Here is a 27,996-nt window from a genome sequence, read left to right on the forward strand (position 1 = left end):
AGTGTAAACTCAGCAACTTTGGTATCACCTGGGAGCTTGTTAGAAATGCAGAATCTCAGGTCCCATCTCAAACCTACAGAATCAAAATCTGTATGCTAATAATAGCTCCAGGTGTTAAGAATGCACAATAAAGTTTTAGAAGCACTTTTCTAAACAATAGTCAAAATTCTGCCCCCAAATTATCAAGACTTTTTTTTCACTTGATATAAACAGCAGAAAATAGTTTCCTATACTTTTTTCCTTACTAGAACCATGAGACAAATTATTAAGGATTAAAAATTCCTAGAACAATGTTAAAATATTTTACCTTCCATACTATAGTGAGTCCCAAACCACTTCTCCTTGAGGTCACATTTTCCCTCATTAGCACCAGACAGTAGAACAAGATTTGCTTTTTGAGGAACTAGTTGATTAAGGGCTTCAGCAATGACCTTAGGGGGAAATAAAAGGAGAGAAAGGGAGATAGATAAACAACCATAATAACTTTAACCTGACACACCGGTTAAAAGACAACGCCACATTGTCAGGAACCCCCTCCAGATCCTAGTATCTTGATACTCATGAAACTATAGTACATGAACACCTAAATAAAATCTATTAGTTTATCAGTTGTGTCAAATGCATTTCTTGATAATGCTACAAAGAGTGCTCATCTCAAATCCTTCACAGCAACAATACTAGCAGTAAAAACTAAGCTTTTTACTATGTGCCAATTAGTGTTTAACACATGTTACTTCATTTAATCCTGAAAACAACCTTAACGCATACCCAAAATCTCAGAGGTTAAAGGCATAGTAATTTGCTCAAATTAAAGATTATGCAATCCGCACAGAACAACAGAGGTAAGAAGTGGCAAAAGTGGGGTTCTAACTAAGTTTGTGTATGGTTCCAAAGACTATGCTCTTAACTGTTATGTACTAATATTATACCACCTGGTACCCAAGAAATCAGTAAAATGATCTCAATGTAGGGCTTTCTTCAATAACCCTTCAGCTATCATAAGGATTAAATGTAAGAATATTTTTTAAAGGTTTATTTTATTTACTCATGCCTATAAGAACTGGGGTCTAGGCAGGAGGTACAGGGGTGAGAGGATTCACCAGAAACAGAGTGAGAAGCAGAACAGGCAACTGACTGAAATACACTGCTGAGGGGAGCAGTGGGCAAGACAGGAGAGGTCTGCTGCACCATGTGAGTTAGCTCCCTGGCCAGGGATCGAACTCAGGTCGCAGTAGCTGGGCATAGTTGATAGCACTGAGACTGACCACTGCGCTACCAGGGTGGCCCAAAACATAAGATTTTGTGGGTTAGTTTTGAAACCCTATCATTTCTTGCAGGAAAAAAATGGTGGTTCAGAAAAAAATATGCAGGACCCTAGACCCAGCCATTCTAGGGAGATTATAAGCACATATAGTTGCTGCTTCTTCCTTTACCTTTCTCCGTCCTCTTTAAAATTAGTAGTTTTTGAATACCCTATATCAAAGTTTCTCAATCTCAATACTATTAACATCTTGGGATGGATAATTTTTTGTTCTGAGTGCCATCTTCTGTACTGTACACTATGTTTACTAGTTCTGGCTTCTACCTGCTATATGCCAGAAACACCACCAATCATGAGAACCAATATGTCTTCAGCCACTGACAACCACTGCAGGGCAAAATCACCCATGGGTGAGAACTGCTAACCTATATCAGGCAAAATTATCAATACTTATTGCCCAGAGTAACAGAGGAAAGACACCCAACAAGTATATATCTGTGTGTAATACTGTCTCTAAGTCAGATATTTCTAATTTGGGGAGTATTTTTCTTGTAAATATTTTCAAATGATTAAAAATTTTTTTTTAAAGATTTTTATTTATTTATACAAGCACTGGGTACAGTCAGAAGCACGGGAGGGTGAGAGGATTCACCAGAGCCAGAGCAGGGAGCAGAGCAGGCAGAAGGACCGAAGTACACTGCTGAGGGGAGCAGCGGGCGGCAGGAGAGGTCTGCGCGCCATGCGGGACCCTCGCCAATAGCCGGGGATTGAACCGGCGCTGCAGAGGCTGCGGGCAGCTTCGCAACCCAGCGCTCAACCGCTGCGCCACCAGGGAGGCCCAAATGATTAAAATTTAATTGACCAGAATCTCCACTTCAATGAAAAAGTAAGCTAATCTACTTTATGTGTTTAGTAACTAAATATAGAATTCTTAGAAATCACTTTGAGCAACGTTTCAACACTTGAAAAATGATACTATAACCTAAGAAAACTTAATTTTCTTATTTCAAAACATAACCATATACTAAAATCATGAAAGATTAACATTAACATTAACATTGATTAACCATTAATATTTCTTTTGTCTAAACAAATAAAAACATGACTAAATATAACCAAGTTTTCTCCATTTCCACAGTTCCTAAAACACATCTCTGCATTTTCTCACTGCCCCCACCTTTCTGTAAAACTAAGTTTTAGAAATGAAAACCTCCTTACTTCTGGCTTGTACTCAAAAAGGAGCTGATCTCCAGTGAGAAAGTCCTGAAGTGGGTAGAGCTGCATGTTTTCACACATGTTTTCCACATACTCAACTGGATCTGTCTGTAAAGAAATAATATTATTTCACAATAGGAAATCCTCTTGACTTGTCTTAAGTTACTGAAAATAATTATGTGAAGAGAAAAAAATGTTAACTGATCTTACTGTGGTCATCATTTTGCAATCTATACATGCATCTAATTATTACATTCATTGCATGCCTTAAACTTATATATATGACAAAAATAATGAATAAAGTTGGGAGACTACCTGAAATAAAGATAAATAAAATAACTCCTCCTATTTTGTTCTATTTTTTTTAGTAGTTATTTTCACTAGCCACTTACTTATAAGTTAACAGCTCTAATCAGTCAACTATGAAATTGAGTGACTTAAAATATTTCCTATGAGAAAATGCTAAGGACCCTAGCTAAAGCAGACCTTTGGTAAGACAATGGACAACACAGAAAGGGTATTCTTCAAATTAAAAAACATATATAATTCACATACCATAAAATTTACACCTTTAAGGTGTACATTTAAAAATAAAATTAAATTATGCAATTTATTTTCAGTATATGTACAAAGTTGTATAACCATCCCCACTATCTTGTTCCAGAATATTTTCATTATCCCAAAAGGACACATCTATATCCATTGAACAGTTTTTCCCACCCCCCCCCTTAGCCATTGGCAACTATCAAGTCATATTCTATATCTATGGATTTTCATATTCTGGATATTTCATATAAATGGAATCACAAAATATATGACCTATTGCGTCTGCTTTTGTCAATCAGTATAATGTTTTCAAGGTTCATTTCTGTTGTAGTAGTATGAGTCAGTACTTCATTCTTCTTAACGGCTAAATATTCCTTAGTATGCATATTCTACATTTGGTTTAATAGTTCATTCATTGATGAACATTTATTTCTACTTTTGGCTATAGTAAATAATGCTGCTATGAACACCTGTGTACAAGATTTTGTGCAGATATGTGTTTCCAATTCTCTTGGGTATATACCTAGGAGGGGAACAGCTGGTTTATATGGTAACTCTTATGTTTAACATTTTATGGAACTGCCAAACTGTTTTCCAAAATAGCTACACTATTTTACAACCCCACCAGCAACTTTTCTACATCTTCTCACACACTTATTTTCCATCCTCTAATTTTTTTGTCTACCCCAAACTTTCATTGAATTACATTATTGTTACATCAACTTCTGTTTTTCTGCCTACAGAAACATAGATTTCTATGTGAAATAATTTTTTAAAGTTTCTTAATTTAAAAGCTGTAATAGGCAGTGGCAGAGGAAAAAAAAAGAAAAAAAGAAGTAAAAGATGTAATAGTTTGAAAAGGGATTCCAATTTGTCATTATTGAAGGAAAAGACTAAATATTGCAAATATTCATTTGCAACTGAAATGGATATATTAAGGCTGCTGTGACTTATATCGGCCATTAAAGATCGATATAACATTTTTGCAGCAGGGACCTTTCTTGCTGGAGACTCACCGAGGAGACAGAGGTAAGCTGGGAGGCTTGCCCATGCCAGGCGCCTTCTAGCCTGTAGTTCCAGCCAAGAAGGGAGCAGCACCCACCTCTGGGGCAGACCGGGCATGCAGGGCAGCGCGTCCCCTGCACCGGCATTTTGCAGCAGAGACCTTTCTTGCTGGAGACTGTGTGAACCCAGCAGAAGGCTCACCGAGGAGACAGAGGTAAGCTGGGAGGCTTGCCCATGCCGGGAGCCTTCTAGCCTGCAGTTCCAGCCCAGAGGGGAGCAGCACCCACTGCTGGGGCAGACCGGGCGTGCAGGGGAGCGCGTTCCCGCATCGCCATTTTGCAGCAGGGACCTTTCTTTGCTGGAGACTTGTGAACCCAGCAGAAGTTCCCTAGAGGAGCCAGTGGTGAGCTGGGAAGGTCGCCCAAGATGCCGGCCAGTACCAGCAACACAGTGTCACAAGGAATACGGCAAATTAGAAAACAGGCAGTAGGGAGTAGAAAAACCACATGCAACCCAGCAACTCCTCAGCAAAAAAGCACACCGCAAAAAGAAAACCATCTACCAGATTGCAACGACAGTAACTTGGAAGAACTTCTGAGCCTTCCAGATAGAGAATTTAAAATTGCTGTGATTAAAAAACTGACAGAAGTCATAAAGGAAAACAATGATAAGGGGAAAATAATTAATGACCAGAAGAATGAAATTGAGTCCCTAAAGAGGGAAGTAAAAGAAATGCAGGAGATCAAAGAATTAATGGAGACGCTAAAGAACTCTGGGAAAAGCAATGAAAGCAGAATAGATGAAATGGAAGAACGAATAAGTACTCTTGAAGACACAGAAATATAAAAAACTAAAACAGAAAAGGAAGGAGAAGTACGAAGGAAAAAGACCGAAGAAAGACTTCGGGAACTATCTGACTCCATGAGGAAAGGAAATATAAGAGTTATAGGAATCCCAGAAGGAGAGGAGAGAGATGTAGGAACAGAGAAAATATTCATGGATATAATTGAAGAGAACTTCCCAAACGCGAAGAAGGAGCTGAAAATTGATATACAAGAAGCAAGAAGAACACCAAACTTCCACGACGAAAGAAAAAATACAGCAAGACACATAATAGTAAAGCTCCCAAGAATCCAAGACAAGGAAAAAATAATGAAACTAACAAGAGGGAAGAAACAGATAACATTCAAAGGGAAACCAATCAGACTGACATCAGACTTCTCTGAAGAAACACTACGGGCAAGGAGAGAGTGGAGGGACATAGTCAACAGACTCCAAGAAAACAGATGCCAACCAAGAATACTCTATCCCGCAAAGCTCTCCTTCCTCTTTGAAGAAAGAATAAGGACCTTCCCAGACAAACAGAAACTCTGGAATTTTATTACGACTAAACCCCCACTCCAAAAAATACTACAAGGAGTCCTAAAGCCAGAACCTCAGAGGGACGAATAACAACAAAAGAAGGCCAAAGAAAGTTATTAAAAGAATAAATAAATAAAAGCAAAGGAAAGACAAACACAATGGCAAATACAGATGCTAACATATCAATACTAACTCTAAATGTAAATGGACTAAACTCTTCAATAAAAAGACACAGAGTTGCAGGCTGGATTAAGAAACAAAACCCAACCTTTTGCTGTCTCCAGGAAACACATTTAGCTGCAAAAGATAAAAATAGACTCAAAGTTAAAGGATGGAAAACAATTCTACAAGCAAATGGACCAAAAAAGAAGGCAGGAACAGCTATACTCATATCAGATAAAACAGATTTCAAACTTAAAAAGATAAAAAGAGACCCCAGTGGTCATTACATTATGATCAAGGGGACAATACTTCAAGAAGAAATAACACTCATTAACATATATTCACCAAACAAAGGAGCACCAAAATATATCAGACAACTATTGGCATCTCTGAAAACAGACATCAGAGAAAACACATACGTAGTGGGAGACTTCAACACGCCACTATCAACAATGGATAGATCAACAAGACAAAAAATAAGTAAAGACACTAAAGCTCTAAATAAGGATCTAGAGTGCTTGGGCTTAATAGACATATATAGAACACTAAACCCAAAAAAATCTGAGTATACATTTTTCTCAAGCGCACACGGATCATTCTCTAGGATCGATCATATCCTGGGGCACAAGACAAACATCAACAGATACATCAAGATTGAAATCATACCAACCATCTTTTCTGACCATGAAGGCATCAAACTAGAAATAAACCATAAAAAGAAGGCAAGGTACTCTCCTACCTCGTGGAGATTGAAACCTACACTACTGGAAGTCCACTGGACTAACGAGGAGATAAAAGAAGAAATTAAAAAATTCTTTGAATTGAATGACAAGGAGGACACCAATTTCCGAAATGTATGGGATGCAGCAAAAGCAGTAATAAGAGGAAAATATATAGCAATAGATGCTCACATCAAGAAACAAGAAAGAACTCAAAGATACAACCTAATCTCGAAGCTCAAAGATCTAGAAAAAGAACAACAAAAAAACCCCAAAACCAGTAGAAGAAAAGAAATAATAAAAACCAAAGCAGAAATAAATGAAATAGAAATTAAAAAAACAATCCAAAAGATCAATGAAACCAAGAGCTGGTTCTTCGAAAAAATAAATAAAATAGATAAACCCCTAGCCAGGCTCACAAGGGCAAAAAGGGAGAAAGCACAAATAAATAGGATAATAAATGAAAGAGGAGAAATCACAACGGACACAGCAGAAATCAAAAGAATAATTAATAACTCCTATGAACAGTTATATGGAAACAAGTTCAACAATCTAGAGGAGATGGACAAATTCCTACAACTCTACAATCACCCAAAGCTAGATAAAGAAGAAATAGAACACCTAAACAGACCAATTACAATTAGCGAAATTGAAATGGTAATCAAAAACCTCCCCAAAAACAAAAGCCCAGGACCTGATGGATTTACAAATGAATTCTACCAAACATTCAGAGACGAATTGGTGACTATCCTTCACAAACTCTTCCAAAAAATTGAGAAGGAAGGTATAATACCTAACACGTTCTATGAAGCCAACATTACACTAATACCAAAACCGAACAAGGACAACACAAAAAAAGAAAACTATAGGCCAATCTCCCTAATGAACACTGATGCAAAAATCCTCAATAAAATTTTAGCTATCAAACATGGATGGCGCTGGAAGGGATCATGCTCAGCGAAATAAGCCAAAAAGAAAAAGAAAAATACCGGATGGTCTCACTCATAGCAGGAATCTAGAAAACTTAAATAATGGACCAGGAAAATGAATAACTATAAGAAAGTGAAAATCAAAATCAACAAAAAACTATGAACCAGAGACACTTTTAGGGGGGCGGGGGCGGGAGGGGAGGGATTGGGGTCAGAATGGGGGGCTGCAATTGTATGGGGAATATAACAATAAAATTTATAAAAAAAAAAAAAAAATTTTAGCTATCAGAATCCAACAGTGTATCCATAAGGTAATTCACCACGACCAAGTAGGATTCATTCCAGGGACACAAGGATGGTTCAACATCCGAAAATCAATCAACGTTATCCAACACATCAACAAAAAGAAATATAAAAACCATATGATAATATCAATAGATGCCGAGAAAGCTTTCGACAAAGTGCAACACCCATTCATGATAAAAGCCCTTGAAATTCTTGGGATACAAGGAACATACCTCAACATCATAAAGGCCATACACGACAAGCCAACAGCCAGTATCATTCTCAATGGTGAAAAGCTGAAAGCATTTCCATTAAGATCTGGAACAAGACAAGGATGTCCACTCTCACCACTGCTTTTCAATATAATACTGGAAGTCCTAGCCAGAGCAATAAGACAAGAGAAAGACATACAAGGAATCCAAATAGGAAAAGAAGAAGTCAAACTATCACTATTTGCAGATGATATGATAATATACATAGAGAACCCCAAAAACTCCATAGAAAAACTAATTGAACTCATCAATCAGTTCAGCAAAGTGGCAGGATACACAATCAACATGCAAAAGTCAGAAGCCTTCCTATACACTAACAATAAATCTGAAGAAGAAGAAATGAAAAAAACCATCCCCTTTATTATCAAAACAAAAAAAATCAAATACTTGGGAATAAATCTAACAAAAGAGGTAAAGGACCTTTACAAAGAAAACTATAAAACACTGTTAAAAGAAATAGAAGAAGATACAAAGAAATGGAAAGACATCCCCTGCTCATGGATTGGAAGAATAAACATTATTAAAATGGCCATCCTACCAAAAGCAATATACCGATTCAATGCTATTCCAATAAAAATTTCAATGTTATTCTTCAAAGAAATAGAACAATTATTGATGAAATTCATATGGAATCACCAAAAACCCCGAATAGCCAAAGCTCTCCTGAAAAAAAAAGAAGGGAATGGAGGCATCACACTCCCAGATTTCAGGCTATACTACAAAGCCATAATCATCAAAACTGCATGGTATTGGAACAAGAACAGACACACGGACCAATGGAATCAAATAGAAAATCCAGAAATAAACCCACAGATTTATGGTCAACTAATCTTCGACAAAGGAGCAAAGAATATGCATTGGAGCAAAGAAAGTCTGTTCAATAAATGGTGCTGGGAAAACTGGGCCGCTACATGCAAAAGAATGAAGCTTGACTACTACCTCATACCATACACAAAAACCAACTCAAAATGGATTAAAGAACTAGACATAAAACCTGAAACCATAAAATACATAGAAGGAAATATAGGCGAAACACTACGTGATTTGCACATCAAAGACATCTTTACAGACACAAAGCAGTGATAGTGAAGGCAAAGATAAACAGCTGGGACTACATCAAATTAAAGAGCTTCTGCACAGCAAAAGAGACAATAACAAAAACAAAGAGAAACCCCACCAACTGGGAGAACATTTTTGCACACAACACTAATGATAAAGGACTGATCACAAAAATCTGCAAAGAGCTGATGAGACTCAACAACAACAAAGAAAATAATCCAGTCAAAAAATGGGCAGAAGAGCTAAAAAGAAACTTCTCTGAAGAGGAAATGCAAATGGCCAACAGGCATATGAAAAAATGTTCAACATCACTTGTCATCAGGGAAATGCAAATCAAAACTACCATGAGATACCATCTTACACCAGTGAGAATGGCACATATTAAAAAAACTAGCAACAACAAATGTTGGCGAGGGTATGGAGAAAAAGGAACTCTTCTGCACTGTTGGTGGAAGTGCAAACTGGTCCAACCACTATGGAGAGCTGTGTGGAGATTTCTTGACCTACTAAACATAGAGCTTCCATATGATCCAGCAATTCCACTCCTAGGTATTTACCCAAAGGACACAGAAACATCAATTCCAAAGAACACCTGCACCCCTATGTTTATAGCAGCACTATTTACGATAGCTAAGCTTTGGAAACAACCCAAATGCCCAAAAATAGGTGACTGGATCAAGAAGATGTGGTACATATATACCATGGGATATTACTCAGCATTCAAAAAAGATAAACACATGCAATTTGCAGCAACATGGATGGCGCTGGAAGGGATCATGCTCAGCGAAATAAGCCAGAAAGAAAAAGAAAAATATCGGATGGTCTCACTCATAGCAGGAATCTAGAAAACTTAAATAAGGGACCAGGAAAATGAATAACTATAAGAAAGTGAAAATCAAAATCAACAAAAATCTATGAACCAGAGACACTTTTGGGGGGGGGGGTGGAGGGAGGGGAGGGATTGGGGTCAAAATGGGGGGGTTGAAATTGTATGGGAAATATAAAAATAAAATTTATTATAAAAAAAACAATTAGTTTAGTAACAGAAGGCTGTTTTTGCTGAATTGGGCAGTAATCAAACATTTATTCATACTCTTGCCTTGCCAAGTCATGGTTGAATTGCAACCACAGTTCATAGGGCACGAGAGTCCAATGAAGGCTAATAAAAGTATTGTAAGAATTGGGCCTCCCCGGTGGCGCAGCGGTTGAGCGCTGGGTTGCGAAGCTGCCCGCGGCCTCTGCGGCACTGGTTTGATCCCCGGCTGCTCCCCGGCCACCGGAGGAGGGTCCCACATGGTGTGCAGACCTCTCCTGCCGCCCGCTGCTCCCCTCAGCAGTGTACTTCGGTCCTTCTGCCTGCTCTGCTCTCCCCGCTCTGGCTCTGGTGAATTCTCTCGCCCTCATGTGCTTCTGACTGTACCCAGTGCATGTATAAACCAACCAAACAAACAAATAATAAATAAATAAAGACATGCCTCTAGAAAATTAAAAAAAAAAAAAATAAAAAAAAAAAAAAAGAATCAATTGGTTATAAGGAACTTATAATAATAATAATAATAATAATATGCATATTATTATATATAATATGTGTATATAAATATAATAAAGCATTGTTACTTTAAAAAAAAAGAAAAAAAGAAAAGATCGATATAACATTGGTTAAAGCAGAAATTTATAAAAGCCAAAATAAGCTGAGCTACTTGAATTAATTTAAGCAGTTCACAGATATGGACCTTTCTATTTATTCTGACTTTACATTGATCATATTTTAATCTAACATGATTTGGGTTCATGTTTTAAAATCAAATATGAATAAAAACTGCTAGAGATGAAAAATGAGCTACAAAATGTAAAAAAACAAATCTTAAAATGTCTTGCTAAGAAGGAACTACATAGGCAGAAAGAAAATGTAATTCAGCAAATGCTAAAAAGCCAATCCTAGAAAAAGGGAATATGAGCATCACTTATGATTATAGTCCATAATCCTTGTTCCCCCTACCTGCCTACCACAGTTCTGGCCCACATCTTGCTACCATAGTCAGTAAAAACTCTGGACAAAATCACTCTTAGTAGAGGGCAGGACCTGAAGGTTCTATGTATAACAATCTACAAGGAGGAGTGTCTACAGGACCTTTAATGGCCGATATAGGTCATAGCAGCCTTAAGATATCCATTTCAGTTGCAAATGACTACAAGTATGTAAAGCAAAAGGAATCAGTAACTGGAAGCTCATAGATTTTGTGATCTTGTCTTCATGTACTTAAGTCCTCTCTACTTAAATATTCAGGGAATCACCTCTGGTGGTGAATCCAAAAAGGCAGCTTTGAAGATGTTGTTTGAACTGGTTCTAAACAAGGGGCTCTTAATCTTTGGCTCACTGACAATTTACACAATATCTCAGTGGACAAGGTAGAACAATACACTGTTTCTAACATTACATATGGTAATTACTACAGATTATTTTATAGACTATCTTCACAATACTAACATGAATGAGTGTGAAGAAATTACATTATTTATTTTTACTAACTTCTAAGCTAGTGTTTCTGTTCAATTATGAATATTGGCAACAAACCAGTCATAGTTGCAGCACCAACCACTATTAATAATAACACTATAGTAGTTGCAAATTTCAAAGTATCGTTTACTCTGTTATTTAAAAATTTTAACAATTATTACACCTACTAGATCTTGTTATTTAATATAGTAACAGAGACATATTACTATTTTTAGTTATTTTGAATTATTTCAATATTCCTTTGTTAAACTACAGTATTTGATTTCATGCACTTAAAAACACTATTCTATGGCTTGTGTAACAATAAACAGTATTGTTTCAATGTTAAATTTCCTGTGTGTAATAATTTTAGTGAGATGATACACATTTGTTTGTAGCAAATAAATGTTAAAAAATAATTTGGGGTGAAATACAATATTTGTAATTAGATCTTTAATGTTTTAGAGGAAAAAAAAACACACACATACATAAACAGAAAGAAAGAGAAAATATGCAAACTATTAACATAAAGTTAATCAAGATGATAACTAGCATGGCAATTTTTCTGAGTTTGAAAAGATGAAGGGATGAAATATTCTTCTAAAGGGGGGGTCCATAGGATTCAACAGATTTCCAAAGGAATCCAAAACACCAAAAGGGTTTTAAAAAAATTCTGCTCTAGAGCCTCCCCGGTGGTACAGCAGTTGAGTGCTGTGCTACAAAGCTGCCCACAGCCTCTGCAGCGCAGGTTCGATCCCCAGCTGCCCAGGTGAGGGTCCCATATGGTGTGCAGACCTCTCCTGCTGCCCACTGCTCCCCTCAGCAGTGTATTTTGCCAGTCTGCCTGTTCTGTTCCCTGAAATTCTCTCACTTTCCTGCATTTCTGACTGTAACCAGTGCTTGTATAAATAAATAAATCTTTAAAAAAAAAAAAATTCTGCTCTAAACTCCTTACCTTTCAGCCTCATATAACACCCCCCTTGCATATACCCTACGCTATCAACAAGTAGGATCATTCATTTTTTTCACATTATCCCAGAGTTCTTTGCCTATGTACTTCCTATTGCTTAGAATGTCTCTAAACTCTCTTCATTCAAATTTACCACATCCGTAAAGCCTTCCATAATCTTATTCTAATCAAGACAAATGCTCTCCTTGCTCTAAAATCCCAAAAGACACAGTTTCTAACATAAAGCAATTACAACAGATTATCTTGTAGAATGTCTTTAGTTTTTAACTTCCGAAATATCAAGTACCACAGCAAGTTCCCCATGTATGTTTATCAAAAGGCTAGACAGATGGATGACTACATACATAAATGATTGTCACCCAAAATGATCTATGTCAAGCTGACTAATCCTCTGTTACTCAATACGAATACTAAAAAACACAAGAGTTAATTTTCAGACAGCCTCAAGGCCATCTTGAGACTCACATGACAGAGAGTGGCAGAATTAAAACTTCAGTGACACTTCCAAAAAGAAGAACAATATCCACACCAGTTTCAACTTGGTCACAGATAATATTCAAAAAGAATTTGACTTCCAATACCTGTTCTTGGTAATGAAATTCATTATCCTCAATTTTCTGAATCTCTTCAAAAATTCTGTGAAAAGAAAATTACAATTAGAAGTATTTAAATTTCCCATTAGAATCATCAGCTAGAAAAGTGAAGAATAAAAATAAACAGACTATCCCCATAAATGTAAAATACTTAATATATATTTACATGCAGAATAAGGGTATGGAACCAGTAAAAGGAAGTTAAGCAGGACATGCCTGAAAAACCATTAAGGTAGGAGTAAAGCATGTCTGTCTACTGGCAGCCTGAAGACTGAAGTATAGGACTGGCTTCTGGTCCAATTCTGTTAAGTACTATTACCTTTTTTCTGGGCCTAGCTTCTGCAGCATTTTTAAATACTGAAAGACAGTATGAGCAACCTAAAAAAAAAATTTGTTTTTGATTACAATTTTATATAAACTGATTTATGTATTTAAAAAACATACCATTTTAATTATTTACCTCATAGAAATGTTCATAACCTTCATCAGTCAATGTAATAGAAATGCTGAACACTGAGTAAGTAGAATTTTGCTCAAATCCTGTCTCACCATTTCCTCCAAATAGCGCAAGAGCCCAGCACCTACAGTTAGGAAAAAATTAATCAATATCCTGGGATTGCTAGTATACAAATATTTCAAATTAACAAAACAGGAGGGCTAGTTTCTACATAAAGTCTTAAAAACTCAGTCTTTGCTCAAACGTGAATTCCAACAGTAAGCTTAAAAAGATAAATTTTAAAAGCACAGGTTCCCAAGGAACTGTAATGCATTTAAGAATCACCAGAAGGAAATAAGAATCATATGTATTTTTTAATGGAAACACTAATATACATTAAAACATAGAAAAACATTAAGTTTTATGAAGCATAGTAATTTTTGTTGAAGAGAACAGTACAAAATATTTAAATTATTTTTTAATAATAATAGAGACATTTCTCTTAACTCTCTAAAACTTGTCTTCTGGGAGAGGTACATATACACTTAGAATATCAAATGAGTTCTTTGGGACTAACAGCTAAACTATAGAAGTTGTCTAGGAAAGCAGCAAAGGAAAAGCGATTGTTATCTTTTCCTGACTAGAATAATCCTGAAAACGTAAAATGAAGAGGGAGAAAGTCAGAATGAAAAGTTTAAAATTCTAACAAAGTTCAGTAAATTACATAGGTTGTACACATCTGAAAGCACATTACATTTATTCTATAAAGTATATGTATACCTAACATCATTATTCTTTTATAATAACCCCGACTTCTCAACTTTCTTTGAATGCTCTTAAGATACATTAATGTTTTACACAACAAAGCAAAAATGGACAATTATAAATCAGAGACATCCTGCAGGGGAGGAGGAGGGAGAGGGATCAGAGGGAGGGGGGGAGAAGCACAGGGGACTTAGGTGACGGAGAACGGGTGCATTGGTGAAGGAAACTCTATGGGGACTACACCTGAGGGGGTAGGGGGAAGCAAATATTGTTTAAAAATGAGCAATGATGTAAAAAATAAAAATTAATTTTAAAAAGATACATTAATGTTTTAAAGTACTTAAATTAGAAATTCCATTCTGGAATTAGTGTATTAAAAAAAAAATCAAACGAGGAATTACTTGAATGAACTGGTTTTGACTCTAAAGTTTTATTTTCATTATTTGGCTAGGCAACTTAAATAAGTGCTTAAATGCACCAGGAAATATTCTGCTAACATGGTTGTATATACTGTTCACAGTCTCACATATTCATAATGACTTATCTGCCCAATGAAGTTCACCTTCTATGTCAGAAAAGCCTAGAAATTCATAGCATTTAAATAATTTACTTCCTTACTACTGCAATCTACATATTTGATTAGAGTTAACCTTTTCTATAATTTTGGAATTTATATATTTATGATTTTTGGTTTTTTATGGTTTAAAATTTTTGTGTAGAACTACTTCCAATATGGGTTAAAAAGTATGAAATAAACAGAGTAGCCATTATAATAATCTAGGTTATTAAAGTGACAATTACATTTTATTTGTAGTTTCCAGACAGATAATGCAAATAAAAGATATATCTCTAATATATCAAAAAAAAAAACATCTGTAACAAATATAACATTTATTGTCTATTTTTTTCAGATTTTGTTATACTGAAAATGGTTAAGAATTAAATACTTGCTTTTTTCTAAGGTAAGAAAGAATGCTGCCTTTGCCTTCATGTCCAACCAGCCAGGAGATATAATGAAGTGGCTTCACCCTTTTAAAAAATGTTAAGATCAGAAAGGTAGAAAAGGTAGAAAATTGTTCTTCTAAGACTATGATATTAGAGAATATAATCGTAACTTCTTACATAAATTCCACTAAACATGAATTTATAATTACTTTGACAGCAGCAAGATAAAAACAGAAAACATGGTAAAATTTAACTACTTCATCTGAAATCATTGAAGTATAACCATTCCAAAATATAAAACTACTACTTTTTTCTCTTGGGCATCAAACATTTCTTTTCACGGTAAAAATGAAAAGGAGAAAAATCTTTTTTTGTTTCACTCAAAATAAAAATAATAAAAATTCTGTCTTATTTTAGAATAATGCAGTTATCAATCACTCTATGTCTGTAAGTTTTCAGAACTGTGTCAGGCTCTGTGGTAAACTGAAATGTGTTATTTTAAAGTCCAGGAATCTACTTTGTAGTTTTTGTTTTCCTTTTAAATAAATACATGATCTTAAAACAAGAGATTTAATATCACTGTATTTGCATTTCTTTTTTTTATCTTCATTTACCTAACTACTTTCTCATAGGACTTTCATAAAAATGCAATTAACAGGTATAAAAATGCTTTATTAACAATAATATACTTTAATAGCCTAAGCAGCTGTATATGTGTTACTTAAATTGTCTTTTCCCACTGGCTTCTAAAATTTCAGAAATGTATTGCTACCATAACAAAAAATATACAGAAAAATCAAGGTAGGAAATCTAAATTATGAAAGTTTAAAATTAGTTTATAGAATTATATTTGGTAAACTCTTACAAGTCAAAATATAATGTTATGATTTAAACTATGTTAAGCAATCCTAAAGCCCACACAGCTTTTTTAAAATATGAAATTGAATTAGATCTATACTAACATGGTATTGGGAAATAAGGCAGTTAGAGAGTGAACCCAGTTGATTAAACATTTACATCTGAAGCAAGTTTACTGTATTTGGTAACTTATGAGGGATAAACACTTGCTTCTTTTGTTTAAAAAAAAAAAAAAAAGGCTTACCCCTAAAACTAATTTATTGAGAATTAACATTATTGTGGATTCAAAATGACGCATGATGAACGTTCATATTAAAACAAATGAACAGCCCACTAAACTGGATAGAAATATACACTTTTTCTACTTTTCAATAATTTTCAAGATTTCTCTATGAAAATCCAGCACATAAAGTTACCCATTCCCTCGTGTCAAACAGGGTTGGCCCAAAGCAGGGCCACTGAGGCCCAAAAGTCTGTCACAAGTCTAAGCCATCTCCTGGGGCACAAGGGGCTCAGCACATCTAGGACAGAAGGAGCAAAATCCAGATCAAAGCTGCCATTGTTAACCTCCCATGGGTCTCTCACCCATGTGTGCTTCAGCCCATCCAGGACCAAGAAGCAAGTGCAGCTTCTTCACCGGTCTCTCTCCTCCAGTTGCCTCCTTCAGGTCTCCTTCTGGCTCCCCATCCTCCTTTCTTCCTTCCCCAGTCTCCTCTCCAGCTCCTCCCTGCTCAGCTCCACCCTTCGTTGGGTGGGGCAGGGAACCTGGAGCCTCCTCTTTCCCTGGGTTCCACCCTGTTACAATGCTATTTCCCATATTCTGGCACACTGTTATTTTTAAGTATTAAATATTTAGTTTTGGATTAAAAAAAAATTTCTCTATGAATTACCTCAATCATCAAAGGCTAAACAAAGCTTTGTAATAAGAAATTTTTTTAAAAGGAAAAATCGTGTATACATATAGCATATTCCATTGCCATAAAAAAAGACGTTTTTTTATATTTATTGTGTCTGATGAATTTAATGTTGGGCATATCTTTGAGGACAGAGAAAAAGTAAAGGAGAACTATATCTTTAAATTCTTATTAATATTCTTCTGCCCTCTTTTCATATTTCATAAAACATTTTTATGGTAAAGATTTTCAATAGAATAAACTTTTGACTATATAACTAACAACTTAAACAATTTTTGGGGTATTCTACACAAACAACCGACATGTTCTCATTTTCTCACTGGAAGCATTACTGTTTGCATATTCTAACATACATGTGAAATTGTTTTTTACAGAGCTTAAACAATACACCATCACTTTCTTTCATTCTGCTTATATGTATGCTATCTTGACTTTTGTTTTATTGGAAATGATTTTAAATTTTTATCAGTTCATTAGCATTTGTTTCTAATTAGAAAAGTGTATTTTGAGATTCACTGAACTTGGCCCATGCTATATTGCTCATTTAAGATATAGTATAAGTAAGCTGAAATGTTTTCCTAATTTGTTTAAATCTCATACTCATAGGAGGAAATCTTTGAGATTTATGCTGTAGTCATATTCAGACTCAAAACTATTTACTTTATGTTTATCAAGACCAAATTAAGTGGTCACCATTGACAAAACATAAGTTAACATATTTTTGTATTCAAAGTACCAGGAAAATTAAAAAAGGGCATTCACATTAAGAAACTTAACTTGAAACATTCAGGAAAGACAACCACTTACAAAACTCTAGTTTTTATACTAAAAGAGACATAAACAAATATAGCAAGGCTTGAAAAATCCAGGAGTAGTCAGGTTTCAGTTTACCATAGCACCTGTGCTTATAAGTCCAGAACCCCCAAATTTAAAACATTTAGTATGCTAAACTGACAGTCAGTGTCTAATGGAGTAGATTTTGCCCTTGAACTCTTACCTGTAATGCTGCTGTTGAGGGGGAAGTGCCCAGGTGATGGTCAGTGCATGAATTTTTCTGATTGGAACAACTAAACAAGATATTTTTTAGAAGAACAGATATAAGTGTTTCTCTAAAACTTTAATGTTACATGAAAAAAGTTTTTTAATACATTTCATCTTCTAATAAACAGGGGAAGACTAAACACAATGAAATTACTATTTCAGTTGCCAATTTTCCAATTTGAACAATGTAATTTTTATAAATTTCTTTTCAATTTGGGTAAAAGAACTATAAGAATATGAAATGCTGCCAAGAGGAATCCCTTTTGAAAGAACACAGGACTAGGAGTCAGGAGACACAGGGTTGATACCCAGCCCTACCACTATCTTGCTATATGTGGTTACATGACCTTGAAAAAAATCTCTTGCATTTAAATCTTCCTTAATCTGTTTTCTTATAGCATAATTAGTGGTTTACGCTGAAGTATCTCTAGGATTCTTCCAAGTACTATTAGTCTGTCATACCTTACAATGAACAGAAAATCTAAAACTAAAAAGAATATATCTGAAAATAAGCTGTTTCTGCTCACACAGAATAGTCAGGAGCAGATAAATGGTATAACAACATACTCATTAATCAGAGGAAGTAAAGTAGGAAAGGGCTGGCAGTAGGTTAGAAAAGGAAGAGGAAAAAAATACCTAGATAATTAGGAGAATGAAAAAAATCTGCTATGATAAAAAGAGTAAAGAAAAAGAAATGGTAAATTAAGAATGTTTCCGCAATATTCACTTATAGAAAGACTGCTAACTATAGCATAACCATGTGATGGCTCCCTGGGTAGTAATTAGAAAAATAATATTAAATGAAAAAAGCAAGTTATATAAGTGCATATACTTTATAATCTCAACTATATTAAGAAACTCAAATGGAAATCTGCCAAAATATTATAACTTTTATGAATGGTAAGATTTAAAGTTGATATTTTCCTATTTCATTACACTTTAAATTTTTGTTCATTTAACAAATATTATTTTTATAATGCAAGGGTGAAAGGAAATGATTTCCAAAGTGTTTTCCCCTCCTCTATTTTTCTCTTTTTAAAGGCAAAAAAGACAAATATAGATCATATGAAGTAGGAAAGAAACAAAAAACTCAAAGAACATAAAGAAACAAAGGGAAAACATGAAACAGACTCAAACAGCAGCCAGTACCAGAACAGTTAGTCTGCTGCTAGTTAATGGTCTGCTGTCTGTCATGGACTGGGTCTCCACTGTCCATTTTCTCCCTTTCCAACCCAGCTGTACTTTTGGTGGTGGTCTCATTTTCAACGAAAATTGGCAGCCTCAGTTAAGTTTTAGAGAATGCACTAAAGTTATTGCAAACAGTTTTAAACCTTTGGTTCACGAACCTCTATAAAGTTTGTTAAATGCTGGTGTGTCAAATGGATCCGTTAAATGGCCAAAGTTTGGTTTGGGTAACCCACTGAAAATAAAACAAATACATTAAAATTTAATTGGAAAAGGCTTTATAAGCAGTATCTTAGGGAGGTCTAACTGATGGGTATTTATAACCTGTACTACATGCTCCTGGCTGAAAAGCATTTGAGGCATAACCTAACAGATGGCAACAAAGCCACAATACCCTGAACACCACACTTACTCTAACCTCAGTTCCAATAATTCAAATGTCTTACTTAACACAAGAGAAATAGGAAACAGTGAAATGAAGTAACCTTCCCTCCCAATATTTACTGCCCAATTCAACTTCAGTTCTCCTCCTAGAGAAAGCCATTCCAAAAAGAAAGTTTACACTACAGGTTTTATAATTCAACACATATATGGATAAATTTTTAGGCACTGTGATATAAAAAGACTTGGGCTATTCTAGGGGATTCCCCTCTGAAGGTATAATTAAAGTTTTTTAAACATGGTAAACATGAATTATATTAAATATTTAGAAGACTTTTTAATCTGTCTAATTCAGGAGCCAAAGTTATTAGTGTAAAAAATACTTGAAAATTTTTATCAGGGACTGACAGAACCTAATGAGTTCCTCTATTCAATATACCTCTGGTTTTATTAGTAGTTTCACAGTGTAACATGTTTCAATCTGCTATTTGATATTTTCACACAGTTCATACTCATTTTGTATCAAAACAAAATCAAACAACCTCACAACTTTGGCATGACTTTTATTATCTCTCCATGCATAAGAAGTATGGCTAATTATCAATGGAAATTTACATGAAGCCAAGATAACAGTCAATCAGTTATAAGTTACGAACATTTTTAAAGTTAATTTTTTTCCATACATTTAAAACAATTTATATCTTGGAATGAATAAATGGGACAAAATCACTAGCTTACTCACCTGATACAGGAAAAAAAGATCTGATTTTATTTAGTTTGCTAAAACACAAACTTCTAAGAGTAGGAAGAGTAATAATTGCTTCTAAGAGTAGTAATTGCTTCAGTATTTTTTGTAACAAAAATGTAACAATAAAGTGTCTATAAACATATATATTATTTTGATGAAGCAGATGCAGACAAAATATAGTAGCTTTCTGAAAGGAACCCTACAGATACTTTCTAATAAAAGATAATTCAATTCAACACTATTTAATAGACTTTAGTGAGTACAGAAAGTCAATCATCATTTTACAAGATTATTTCTTTTATGGGGAAAGGCACTTTAAGTTCCAAACAATTTTTAACTCCAGTTAAAAAACAAACTTTAAGAACACAATTTGGGGACTTCCCTGGTGGCACAAGGGGTTAAGCACAGCACAACGATGAAGCTATCAGCAATCTGCAGCACAAGTTTGATACCAGGCCAGCCAGGGAGCAACCCACATGGCCCAGCAGACCTCTCCTGTCTTGCCTGCTGCTCTTCTCAACAGTGTATTTCAGTCAATCTGCCTGTTCTGTTCCCTACTCTGTCTCTAGTGAATCCTCTCACCCCCCACACCTCTGGCCTGTACTCCAGTTCTTGTATGCATAAATAAATCTTTAAAAAAAAAAGAACACAATTTGTTCTGATGCAGGGGATAACAAGTTTATTATATTCTACCTCTCAGTATAATACTAGCTTTTACATCACTCTATATAATAAGACAATCTTTGAAGAAATATTAAAGGAAGCATAAATTATTCATAATTACTGCTCACTTGAAGTTTATAAGAATATAAATTTTGAACTACAGAAACTATGGAAACTTGGATTTTCATCTTAGTTTTCCCACGCAAAAGCTGTGCCATCCCACTAAACCACTTAGTCTTAATTTAATCACCTGTTTAAAAAATCAAACTGAAAGAAAAAAACTTCAACTCATATGAGAAGAAAAAGGTGTATGATTTATAAAAGTAAATGTCTTACTTGTTTGGTATCTGAGAAAAGATTTCAGTCACCCACTTTTCCAAAGTATCCAGTGTTTCTTGGGGGAAGAAAGTTAAGGAGGAGAAAGGAAAATGCAATGTTATTCATGGTGGGAACACAGGCTGCTCAAAGGTCTTTAGATATAAAACAAAAAGATAATTTAATTTGGGCATTACTTGCCACTCCTTAATCAGTAACAAGTAACAGGGAAAATAACAATGGTCAAGAAAACTGTAAGACACATATAATTTTATCAGACTCCTTTATTTCTCCCAGGTAAGATGGAAAAAGTACATATTATAAAAAAAGGTTTGGTTTATCATTAAGCTGTGTGAACCAACCATCCTCCTACCCCATTCAAACCTTCCTCCTAGGAAAGTTTCCTGAATTAAACACTACACTCATCCTTCTCCTCTTAGCATCTAAGACTCCATCTTAGCATCTAATACTTTCATACTCCATTTTTTTCACATTAATTTATATTTTCTGAGATTTTAATCCACAACTTTTCTTCTTAGGTTTCATAAGATTTCTATCTTCTCTTGAGTCTTATACGTCATAAGAAATTCTTTCAAAATTTCTAGTAAAACAGCTTGATCCCATCACTGAAAAGCATTTGTTAGTTCTACCAGGTACATGAGTTTCACTCATTCTAAAATGATACACCCAAGTATATAAGACATAAGATGCAAATCAGACTAATCAAGTTCTGAATTATTTTATACTACTTACGTAGGTACTTAACTTTTTATATAGCACAATAAATACTAAAGCTCCAAAATTAACTGAATCTAGATTATAACACGGTTCTCATTAAATATCTGAGGCTTATTTAAGAAATTTGCAAAAAATGTTAACATGCTCTTATATGTCATCAGAGAGAGAGAATGTAAAAGAAACAATGCCGAGTTGAAGAAGAGTGCAGGTTCATGATAGATTTGAGAACTTAGAAAAATATTTTTACAATTTTTTAATTTACATACTGAATATAAATTACATTACTAATATTACATACTAAATATGGAATTGCCTATTTAACAAATATTGTGAAAGGACTCTAGAAGCATATTTTATTTTGAAGAAAACAATCTACCATACCATATCCATAGCTTTCCATTCATGTCAAATTTAGTGGCCTCATTTTGATCATAAATGCAAAAAAGTTCTCTATTTATATGACAAGTCACCTCTGATCTTAAATCTGACAATGAGAACAAATTTTCAAAAAAAGAAAGACTCATAACAGTGTCAGAGAATTCATACTTCAAAAAGAAACGTACAAAATAGAAGATACGTCAAAAGGAGTAGTTCAGCAACTGACTGACTTTGAAAAATTGTCTAAGGAGATTGAAATGTAAAGAAAATAAAAGAAAGTGGCCATGATTTCTTTAATGAGAAAAATACCAGTTACTGAAGATAAAAACAAAAGAAAGAAAAGAGTAAAGGTATTGATCAGTATTGTGTATTTAAGATACTTTTGCTATTGTCACCACGATGTATTTCAATTAATCATGCTGTGTTACTGGACCCTAGACATTTTGCCCTAAGAGTTTATGATCAATATAGATTAAATGCAAAACCAGAGATAACAGAGGCAAGAGCTGAAAAACAAACTAATGTAATGACCTATTAGTACACACAGACTATTCTAGAAATAAGAACTATGTGAGAAAAAAATTTTGCCTGAAAACTCAGATGACTTTGTGTTTCCTTGAGCATTGTCATGTGACCTTTCAAAATCCTGGTTTTACTTTAGTTCATAATAAGATCAAACACTAATTTGACAGTGCACTGCAATCTTTATCAAGGCAAACAGATGCTAAGAAAGGACTACTTTGCAGTAAATCTAAAGAGCTATAGTAGATAATATTACCTTTGGACTGAACCACTAAAGTCATGTAATGAGCAGAGTAGTAACGCATCCAGAATTCTCTCAATCTAGCATGTGTATCAATATTATTTCTTTTTGGCTCATGTTTCAGAGTCTCAGCATTTCCTATAAAAGGGGAAAGATTATAGAAATAACTAAGCTTACATTGTTAAAACTTTCTTCACCAACAGTGCATGCTATGTTATTAAATGTAACTAATGAAATAAACCTACATATGCTTCAAGAACATTGAATCAGTATGGTTCAATTATTAATAATATCAATATAAGGCAAACCCCAGAGAAACAATTCTGAAGTATATTTTAACACACACACAAAAAAAAGCATCTCTGGCTTGCAATACCTTAAAATAGCAATTGTCTGAAGTTTTCCTTCTTAACAGTCTAGTATTCAAGTTTTATCTCTGAATTATTTTTATATTATGCATAATTCCTAAAATTAATGACATAAAGTAAAAAGCAAAACACAGGGTGATAACACACCCTGTGTTTTGCTTTTTTGTACCATTTACATCAGGTCATCCCAGATTCTATCTTAAAAATCAAGAGGATTAACATGAGGATATAACTGAATTCTAACACTAAGAAAAAGCCATTATGTTAAAAACAGATACCATTTAAACTGTTTACCAGTTAAAATTAAATCACAACTCAAAGACTATTAGAAAAATCATTGCTGAATCTCTCTATTGACAAATGTAAACGTCGGGTTGGAATAGAACACAGACTTTATAATCAGATAAACAGAGGTTTAAATCCCACATTCACCAATGTAATTCAAGCAAATTAAATAATTTCCTTGAGTCTGTTTCTTTATCTTTAAAGGGAGATGATAATGCTACTCAGTTTATAACATTGCTAGGATGATCAAATGAAATAACTCATGCAGTGTTAAGGAAAGTATCCGGCACCCAGGAAACATTCATAAAATGTTCGGTGCTATTCTTGATATATCCTATGTTAGAGAACCATAAAGGCATGCTTAACTACTTTCTAGTAGCTATTATTTACCTTAAAAGGTAAAAGGTACCTAGCAACCCTAGCTTAATAATTTTTCGTTATCATCTTTTCGAATTCTCAATCTTCTGAGCCAGAAAATATGAAATAATATCTTACCCCAAAAAAATTTCCCCATAGGATGTCCAGGTCTAGCAAGGCTTCCAAATAACATTTCCTTTCTGTTTGCATCAGAGGGTCTTGCAAGTTGATATTCTGTTAGTTTTAAAGAAACACTTAATAAAATGAAGTTCAGTATCTGCTATATTATCTGGAAATTCAAGCTTATAGAACTGAAAGGAAGTAATAATAAAAATTAATTTTACGAATCGTGTTATAAGATTGAAGGTAACTCACAGGGTCTCCTTGGTGGCACAAGGGGTTAAGACACAGCACTATGAAGCTATCTGCAGCCACTGCAGCACAAGTTCAATCCCTGGCCAGGGAGGAGACCCATATGGTGCAGCAGACCTCTCCTGCATTGCCCGCTGCTCCCCTCAGCAGTGTATTTCAATCAATCTGCCTGTTCTGCTCCCCACTCTGCCTCTGGTGAATCCACACCTCCCCCCACCTCTGGCCTGTATTCCAGTTCTCGCACGCATAAATAAATAAATCTCTAAAAAAAAAAAATTGAAGGTAACTCAATAATCTAGACTTCTATATATATATGATATATATATACTACTTGTATATGTGTGTGTGTGTGTGTGTATATATATATATATATATATATATATAGAGAGAGAGAGAGAGAGAGAGAGAGAGAAATGATCCTGACTGAGATGCTATACATTTTGACATTATAATGACCCTGGAAAGGTGGGGTTAAGTTATCAATTAAAAAGCAACCACTTCCTTATGAAGACATTGATAAACAGACATGCAAAAAGTAAGGGCAGATTAAAAACCTGGCTGTATAGAGAGGCCAACCAAAATTAAAAAAAGGTGTTCTGATAATAAGCCTCTGAAAGTAGTAAAAATAGAGGCAATAAATTTGAGGCAATTTGAGGTGCTTATGACTCCATGCCCATAGTCCTAATTCTCACCCTGAGAAGTTGCAACTCCCCTGCCTACTGAATGGACACTCCAGAAGCTCACTAAACTTGGTCCCACCCACTTTAAGTGCTAATCTCCCAGTTTGCCAAGAAGTTCACTATCTTTTCCCCTCTTTTGTTGTCAAATGAATTGATACTTATATTACTATACTACAGATTCCCCCTGGTAAAATTATATTGTGATTGTGATTTTTTATATATATATATATATATATGTTTTGAACTGTGAAACACTCTCTCTTTGTGGAAGTCAGTACTCTAGCGATCTTGACTCTAATAAAACATATGTTTATGTGCATACACACCACCATTTCTCTTAAGCAAAACATAAGTCTGCTGACTTCCAGACAGATGGCTCTTTGTAGCCATCTGCTATTTACTCATCCTAGTGAATGCAATAAGTCGTTCTCAGACCTGGACAATAAATCAAGCTGAGGAGGAAAATGCTACAAAAGGAGGAACAAGTATAGATAACTTGTCTCTTCAGTTGCTACAAGTCCCCTCAAGGCTAATATTACTAACGTAAAACAATCAGAGTTAATCTACAGTGGCATTATTTATCAGTAGTCTGTAATTAGAAAATGTTTATATAGCACAGCTCTGTAACAAGCCTCACCCTACATAAGTAACTGGTTTTTATGATCTTCATTCTTTAAAACCCAAAGATGAGAAAAACTATCAAAAAGAAAAATTTAATTCATTTCCTGCTCAGGGGTTTAGTTTCTTCCTTCACAAATACTTAAGAGTTGTTTTCAAATCTATAGATTCAAGTCACAAAGCACCTACACATAGATTACAAAGGATAAGACCTTTAAATATCAGGATGTTATTAGAGTTTTTGAGAAAATGTTTTCCTGATGCAAAGAGAATCCGTCAACTTAAAGTTTTTTAAGACCTGGTACTAGCTTTAAGAATTAGGCTCCTGTCCCATAAGATTAGTCACTACAATAAAACCTTCAAAAAAAGGTTGGAAAAAACTAAAGTCAATCATCCTCTTGATTTATTTCAAGTCTATACTGAATTAGACATTTAATGGCTTCAGGAATAAACATGATACATCTATTTCATTTAGCTTTTCTGGTCTAGTGATAAAAAATGATGTATTTTGTGTGTGTGTGTTTGTGTGTGTGTGTGCGTGTGTGTGCATGTGGGTGTGTGTGTTTGTGTGTGTGTGTAGAAGAATTGGGGAGTAGACCAGAGGTGAGGGGGTATGAGAGGATTCACCAGAGACACAGTGGGGAGCAGAACAGGCAGATTTACTGAAATACACTGCTAAGGGGAGCAGTGGTGAGTCAGAAGAGGTCTACTGAGCCATACGTGTTAGCTCCCTGGCTGAGGATTGAACTCAGGCTGCACTGAAACTTAACTCCTAACCCACCAGGGATGCCCCCGATGTATGTTTTAAATAACAGGTTTAATGAAGGAAAAAAAGTATAAGACATAAAACCCTTCTCTTACCACTGTCAACAGCTTCAACCTCACGATCAATTGCATCTCTGATCATTAGCGGATGGATGAAGAACTGAGCCCATCTGAAAACATAAAAGGTATCTGTTTATGTTCAGTAAAAGCTTTCATCAGTCAATATTTTTTCATGAAGAATTTTTACTGTTGGTGATTTAGTTTAAAATTATAAAATTTAGGTATTTTATTTTATTAGATGAATTTAGAACTAGATACTAAGTCAAGCTAAAAAGGAAAATACTACAAATAAGAACTAGATAATATTCTGCATTTCTATATTTTAAAGTCTACAGACTACTTTTTTTTCCCACTATATCCATCAGAAAAGTACATAAAACATAAACATATAAACTATTGCATAACTGTAATATCCTGAGTGGACACTACCCAGGTCAAGAAACAGACCCTATCAGATCTTAGAAGCATCTAATGCCCATCTTACCCTCAGAGTTAATATCTTGAATGTCATCATAATCACTTCTCTGTTTTTCTTTTTTCTTTTAAAAAGATTTATTTTTTTATTTTTTTATACAAGCACTGGGTACAGTCAGAAGCGTGGAGGGTGAGAGAATTCACCAGAACCAGAGCGGGGAACAGAACAGGCAGATTGATGAAATATACTGCTGAGGGGAGCAGCGGGTGCGGCAGGAGAGGTCTGCACAACATGTGGGACCCTTGCCAGCAGCCGGGGATCGAACCGGTGCTGCAGAGGCTGGGGGCAGCTTCGCAAGCCCAGTGCTCAATCACTGCGCCACCAGGGGAGGCCCACTTCTCTGTTTTTCTTTATAGTTTTACCACCGACATGTATTTCTAGACACCAGTGCTCCTTTGACTGCTTTTTTTCCATTATCAACTCTAAGAGAATTCTCAGAAATTTTCTCCTAACCATTCCCCTAGGAAATTTTAATACCACAGATACAGTCTTATTTTTATAATATATGTATATTCATGACCTTATATATATAAAAAGCACAGTCTACTCTATTTAATGTAGGATTATAAATGACTGAATTAAAATTTTAAAAGTTATAATGTTAAAGGCATTAGTATTTCATATAACTTTATAACTATTTACTTTTTAATGTAATTCATCTACTTATATAAATCATCATCACATGTCTCCATTCACAAAAGTAAAAATTACACATTTATGTAGCAGCATTATCCATTTGCATAGCAGCAATGCAATCAAATTTCTTAAAATTAACAAAATTTATTTTTCCAAAAAGTAAAACAATTAAAATTAAAATCCCATAATATGTAGTATAAACACAGGTAGTCTATTATTCATTAATGAAGAAAAACCACCATTCTGTATCCCACTACAAATAATGTTAGCAAAGTAAGTGTGTCCATTAAATGAAATTTTGGAGTCTTGTTAGTTGAAAAATTAATTTGGGAGGCCTCCCCGGTGGCGCAGCAGTTGAGCACTGGGTTGCGAAGC

At 34.7% G+C, this 27,996-nt stretch overlaps 1 protein-coding gene across 3 annotated transcripts in view; it reads right to left on the reverse strand.

The window, feature by feature from the left end:
* NRDC (nardilysin convertase) overlaps positions 1-27,996 on the reverse strand; it is a gene marked incomplete at both ends in the record, with an annotated part of 61,828 nt that overhangs the window by 14,997 nt on the left and 18,835 nt on the right. For 2 of the 3 annotated variants that reach the window (XM_084243045.1, XM_084243044.1), the window contains 12 exons: positions 308-431; positions 2,480-2,584; positions 12,864-12,918; positions 13,195-13,253; positions 13,336-13,456; positions 15,028-15,105; positions 17,791-17,860; positions 19,181-19,254; positions 21,148-21,205; positions 23,021-23,143; positions 24,154-24,249; positions 26,547-26,620. In XM_084243045.1, the coding sequence (XP_084099171.1) occupies positions 308-431; positions 2,480-2,584; positions 12,864-12,918; positions 13,195-13,253; positions 13,336-13,456; positions 15,028-15,105; positions 17,791-17,860; positions 19,181-19,254; positions 21,148-21,205; positions 23,021-23,143; positions 24,154-24,249; positions 26,547-26,620 (1,037 nt within the window). The remainder of the gene's footprint in view (positions 1-307; positions 432-2,479; positions 2,585-12,863; positions 12,919-13,194; positions 13,254-13,335; positions 13,457-15,027; positions 15,106-17,790; positions 17,861-19,180; positions 19,255-21,147; positions 21,206-23,020; positions 23,144-24,153; positions 24,250-26,546; positions 26,621-27,996) is intronic. The other variant, XM_084243046.1, reaches the window with a different exon arrangement.

Source organism: Talpa europaea (assembly GCF_964194135.1).
Source record: "Talpa europaea genome assembly, chromosome: 9".
Taxonomy (NCBI): Eukaryota; Metazoa; Chordata; class Mammalia; order Eulipotyphla; family Talpidae; genus Talpa; species Talpa europaea.